At 38.4% G+C, this 5867-nt stretch overlaps 4 protein-coding genes across 4 annotated transcripts; 3 read left to right on the top strand and 1 right to left on the bottom strand.

Moving 5' to 3' along the window:
• Positions 1-561: 561 nt before the first annotated feature.
• On the top strand, positions 562-1283 carry DI09_199p10 (uncharacterized protein; the record flags this gene model as incomplete). Its single annotated transcript, XM_013383239.1, has 2 exons — positions 562-684; positions 717-1283. 2 exons carry the CDS (start codon positions 562-564, stop codon positions 1281-1283), a joined length of 690 nt encoding a protein of 229 aa, XP_013238693.1.
• A 208-nt stretch (positions 1284-1491) lies between these two features.
• On the top strand, positions 1492-2406 carry DI09_199p20 (uncharacterized protein; the record flags this gene model as incomplete). The annotated part of the gene is made up of 1 exon (XM_013383240.1): positions 1492-2406. The coding sequence occupies one exon, from the start codon at positions 1492-1494 to the stop codon at positions 2404-2406; it is 915 nt and encodes a 304-aa protein (XP_013238694.1).
• Positions 2407-2842: 436 nt separating this feature from the next.
• On the bottom strand, positions 2843-3163 carry DI09_199p30 (uncharacterized protein; the record flags this gene model as incomplete). The annotated part of the gene is made up of 2 exons (XM_013383241.1): positions 2843-3109; positions 3134-3163. 2 exons carry the CDS (start codon positions 3161-3163, stop codon positions 2843-2845), a joined length of 297 nt encoding a protein of 98 aa, XP_013238695.1.
• A 13-nt stretch (positions 3164-3176) lies between these two features.
• Positions 3177-5867, top strand: DI09_199p40 (uncharacterized protein; the record flags this gene model as incomplete). The annotated part of the gene is made up of 1 exon (XM_013383242.1): positions 3177-5867. A coding segment is annotated over one exon (2691 nt), but the record flags the coding sequence as incomplete, so codon positions are not given.

The following is a 5867-nucleotide window of genomic DNA, read 5'->3' on the forward strand; positions in this document are numbered from 1 at the left end:
CTCAATATTTCTTTGTTGAGGATATGGCATTAAAATTTAATTTAATTTAATTTAATTTAATTTAAACCCACTTGCGTCATCGACGAATGGCATCGCTGGACTGATAATGAGATCCCATTCCGATTGTTCTTAATATTATATTTTGGCTTTATTTGGTACAGATTTTCGAGTAAAAGCTGAAAATATGCACATGCTAAATAATACTGTGGGCGAAATCTGAATTTAGCCCGACTCTCAAGCCCAAAAAGACTTGCAAAGTGAAAACAGCTGAATTTTAAACCAACGTTAGGATGGAGCCATAGATGATACACATGACTTTTGCAATCTTTAAAGTTTGGCCACAATAAAGTGCCATACATTTGTGTGTAAAAGCAGAAATCAAAGTTATGTCGATTGATTGGTCTATTTGCAGAAGCATTATCAGAACCATCATCAGAACCATCAGAAGCTCGTGAAATTACCAATTAAATTGAATGCTTTTACGTTCCCATAACTGTAAAAAATGGAGTAAAGCCTACTTTGCATGGCAACGACGTTTGTGGAACGCTAAATTTTTGGCAGATGAAAACGGTTCTTATCACTGGCTCTAATAGAGGTATTGGCCTTTCGTTCGTCAAAAACTACCTGAGCTCTGGCAATTGGTCGGTAATTGCAACGGCGAGGGACATCCATCGCGCACAAGAGGTTCATATCTGGTTCATTTATTATTGGAATAGCTGAATCGACTGCAAAATGGCAGGTTGGAAGTACTGGAATTGGATTTGGCCGATGAAAAGTCGATTTGTAACCTCCAAAGCCAACTGAAGGGTAGACCGATCCATTTGCTTATCAACAACTCTGGCATTTTTATCCAAGATTCTCTTCAGAGCATCAATCAATCGATGTTTATCGATCAGTTCAAGGTTAATAGCATCGGCCCACTACTGGTAGCAAAGGCTTTGTTGCAGAACCTCACTATTTCAAGTGAGACGACAAAAATTGTAAACATTTCTTCAAGAATGGGCTCCATTGAAGATGCATCCGTTGACTACTATGGCTATCGTGCCAGCAAAGCTGCGCTTAACATGTTTACAAAAGTCTTGTCTAACGACCTGAAAAAAATTAACTTGAATATTTGTGCAATTGCTTTACATCCGGGATACGTCCGTACCGATATGACTGCTGGAAAGGGAAATATTCCACCGGAAGAGTCCGTTGCCAAGATGGTTAAGGTTATCGAAGAGGCCGAGATAAAGTCCTCTGGATCGTTTTTTCATCTAGACGGATTCACTCTCCCTTGGTAATTAAAAAGTTTATTGGCTCCAAAATTGCGTGCTTTACAATCGTACAGCGCAGCCATTCCTATTTTTTACATGAAAAAAACGGATATTTAAGATTGTAAAATGTGATCTCTTGCAAGCAAGCACCAATAGCATTTAAATTAGTAATTGGCTGAAATAAAAATTAGCTTTTGTTTCGATGCATTCTACAGAAAACATCAGAAAACCAATAATGAAAAGCGCTATTCTTGATCCCCTGGAACCTCCAACTTCAAACGGGCTCATCCCAAAATCCTTTGCAAAAGACTTAGAAGGCGTATCTTTTGCTCACATGGATACGTTCTATTCTAATATGCTCAACTTCCTTGGTGTCTTTCTGGGCACCATTTGCTCATATATTCCTTGCATTTCTTTCCTTTCTTCTCCATACGTTACGGTAAATCAAGGATCAGTTGGGATCATTTCAAAATTCGGGAAAGCGTATAGGATTGTTGACCCAGGGCTTTATTTCATCAACAAAATCACCGAAAACATCAAGATCGTTGATGTGACTTTAAGAATAACATCCATCCCCTCCCAATCTGTCATTACAAAGGACAATGTCAGCATCGATATTGACTCGGTCGTATATTGGCATATTATTGATCCATTCACCGCCGTTTTCCAAGTAGACGAGATTGTCAAGGCTCTGATGGAAAGGACAATGACCACGCTGAAAGATACTGCTGGCGCATACGACTTTCAATCGCTTGTGACGAATAGAGAAGATATAGCCCGTGAAATTAAAACCATCATCGAGCACACTGCCGATAAATGGGGCGTGGTTATTGAGGCGATTCTTATCAAGGACCTTATTCTTAGCAAGGAGATGCAGGATTCCATGGCCTCTGCCGCAAAACAGACAAGATATGGAGAATCCAAGATCATCGCGGCCAAAGCTGAAGTCGAGGCATCTAGACTTATGAGAGAAGCATCCGATATTTTGAACACACCTGCGGCAATGCAGAYCCGATATCTGGATACGCTCTCCAGTATGTCCAAGGCTTCAGGCAGCAAAATCATCTTTATGCCTGTTGAGCATAATACCAACTTCACACCCGAGTCCATCGGAAGTATGTTGCGAATCCAAGACGAGGTTGACCATTAAAATGGCCAGCTTGATTAATTAAAGTCTTTTTCCATGCACATGGCCCGCTGGTCTAGCTCGATCAAATTTTAGGGTTAGTGCTAAGTTTAGGGGCTATTAGGCTATTTATTGCATAAAACGAGAGCAAGGCCATAATTAGATATTAGAGTCAGAAGGGTTAAGGGTTAGGGTTAGAATTAGGATTAAGGGTTAGGGTTAGAATTAGGATTAAGGGTTAGGTTTCATTCGGCTTTTTTCCTTATAATGCGAAAAAGCCTGGGTTTGACACTTATCACTATGCTTTATGTGATAATAAAAGTTTAATTATCGGAGATAAGACACCTGGTTTGTGCAGAGAGCTATCAGCAGATCTCCAGCTTGGCCGGCCAGGTGTGTTGTGGAAGTAACAATATTAACCACAGGATCAGTTGCTAAAAGTGTACATCCGTAAGCTAGTTTAACTCGACTGAATAGATTCGATTTTAAGGCGGATCTGGGGTGTGCAATAACGAAGGAAGTCTTCAAAAAGATTATGAAATGCTCGATAGGCGATGTTGACTTTATAAAGCTGATTATCAGTGCGTGGTGGGCATAAAAATAGAACTCTAGACCTTTTAATTGTGATACCACCAACCTTTAAAACATCTAAAATGTAAGCAAATTTGGGCAAGTTTAAATCTTCAATTTGCCTGCAATATGCGGCGTACATCAGTACCAATATCATCTTAATTAAAAGTTTACGTTTTACATTATCAGGCTCGACCTCCATGCTTTTCATTTACATAAACACGATGAAAAGACTTATTACTTCTGCATTCATATGTTTTGGATTACTTGCTCATACTGTGCTAAGCCAAAAGTTGGAGATAGAGAATCTTTCCTTATTCATAGCAGACGATTTTAATCCGAAAGCATTTAAAGGACAACTTGCGTTTGCTGCAAATGAAGCGATTAAAACAATATTTTCGCTTTCTAAAGAGAATCTACTCAATGGAGCATACTCGATTAGCCCAAAGACTTACGGTAAGATTATGGATACAATTAGACAGGGCTCTAGTTTTAATGCATCTGAGATTTATAAAAAGGTAAAGGGCCTGAAAATCTTGCCATCTGATACTGACCTAAAAGCATTTGGAAATGAGAAAAATTCTGTCGTTTTCTATTGTGGACCTAAGAGACATGCAATGCTGTGTGAAATTTTCAAGGTCAAATCTTCTGACTCCAAACATGACTATTTATGGAAGGTCCTTATTTACAACAGTGGCTTCGGGTTACAACATCACCCAAGATACAAGATTGGTCCAAAGAAAAAATCATCACCAGTAGTTATATATGAAGGTCCTCCACTTCTTCTCACTCCAAGCTGGGTTGACGCCGCATTGCATTTTGGCCATTATAAAAAGGTTATCACCAACTTTTATCCCAGACTTTTGGGCGATTTTTATCTGTCCAATGCAACATATGACGTCTTTATTGATCCCCAAAGAACCGAAACATGTTCGTTTTCATCGTATCACGCATATTTTACATTTAAGCTTGGTGAGAGCCGATATAAAAGAATTTTTGCAGTTGCATCTTTAAGTGCCCTGCAGCATTTTGTATCTAAAGAAGCTTCTGATTTTATTTCAAAACGATATCTCTCAAAGTATTCGCTTTGTTTTTCTTCATCCAAAGTAAGCAATTCAACTGAGAGCCACGCAGGGCCCGAATACTTTAGCCACGATGCATTATCATCCAATAGCAGCGTTTTGAACGAGATAGGAAAGTTTCATTTTTTAAGATGGAATGTTGGTCTTATTGATACGATGTTCAGATATCTTGTTGAAATTGGCAATTGTGTATTTGGAAACAAAGAAAATGTCTTTTTTAAGGATCTAAAAGTGGCTTATGATGAATTCCAAATTGCCAAGAGGAAAAATATTTTCAACGCCGTTCCTACACACATAGCTGATAATAGAGGCAGAAGAGCCTCGTTTTCTAAAGCTACTGTGTGGAATTTTTGCCTTGGGTCTCACGATAAATTATCCTCTAATGAGAAGTTTTATTGCGAGCTTCCTAACTTTGAGTATCAAGATGGTGCTTATGATCCTGCAAATTTCACTGAATTTTCAAATTCAATTTTGCGCTTTTTGAGCAACGAAATCGCCTATCAGCAATGCTTTATGGGCAAAGATGCCCATTTAATTTCATATCTGGATTCGCTCACGTTTCGAATGATTCCCATGCTAGGAAGCTATACACCATCTGATGTCGATAAATTGGACTTTCTTTGCACATTTTTCATCAAAATGGTGGATTTATTACAATATGATGATTCCGATGCGTTTATGTACCAAAAGACTCTAATTTTAGTTGAGATTTTGAAAACGTACAAAGAAATATACACCCGACATGTAAAGACCTCTCTGAATAACGACGAGTATAAGTTTAAGCTTATTAATACTTTGCTTTTGGAAAAGCTATCTCCTTATTTTGTATACTCCAATGGCATCGATCTTCTAGGAAGGACCCTACCCAGTTATGGGGCGACTTTTTGGCTTCATCCAGAGAATGGAAAAATTAGCTCTGAATTGGTCGCCACGTTGTTTAAAAACAACAGCTACCCTCCGAGTTCACATGAAATGGAAACGTTTTTCAACTTGGATCTGATTAATGATCGCAAAACCTATCCTAGGTACGATCCAAATCATTTAAAAAGGATAGCATATATCTTGACAGTAATTGCGAACCCTCTTAGCCTTGAAAATGCCAATCAGGGGGTGCCTCCAGAAATCTGCTTGCTTGACCGACATTACTACAATCTTTTACACATGCTTTGTAAACTATCCCGTCGAACTGGCGGTGCACTTGTTTCAACACCAATTGATGCTCTCTGGTTTAGCTGTTTAATCGATACTAAGCATAATTTTCGTGTAAAAGCAGATGGTTACAATAACACTCGAGAAATCTCATCACTATCGTCGAAAGAAAAAAGGCCTTTGAAGTTGATGAATTTGGATCACAAATTTTCTTCTGTGTTTTATTTCTTGAATTATCTCCAAGAAGATCATGCTTTCATTTTATCTGACGCTGGAATGGAAATTCTTTATACTTTCATCCTCAAAGCATCGACATATACCGATCATGACTCGAAACGGGCTCTACCTTTAGTTATCGAATATTTTTTGTCTCGCAAGGATAGTATCCTGAGACAAGTTTCGACTCACAAAGGTGAAATTGGCAGGTTTAAGCTTTTAGCAAATTATCAGCTCATTCTGAATCGTTTGATATCGATTCAGAAAAGAAACCTCGACATTAGCGATCTTGAGCATGTTTTTTTGGGTGAATTTCAGCCAATTTTCGCCTTTCTCAAGCTTAATACCCTGATTCTTGAGGCAAGGTTTTTCGAGCTGCCGAATAGCCATAAGCTTTATTTGTCGGTGATATCTAATTTTGAGCTCATAAACTCCTTCTTTTTCAAGGAAGAAATTCAATATGTTCTT

Source organism: Mitosporidium daphniae (genome assembly GCF_000760515.2).
Source record: "Mitosporidium daphniae strain UGP3 chromosome Unknown contig-199, whole genome shotgun sequence".
Classification (NCBI taxonomy): domain Eukaryota; kingdom Fungi; phylum Microsporidia; genus Mitosporidium; species Mitosporidium daphniae.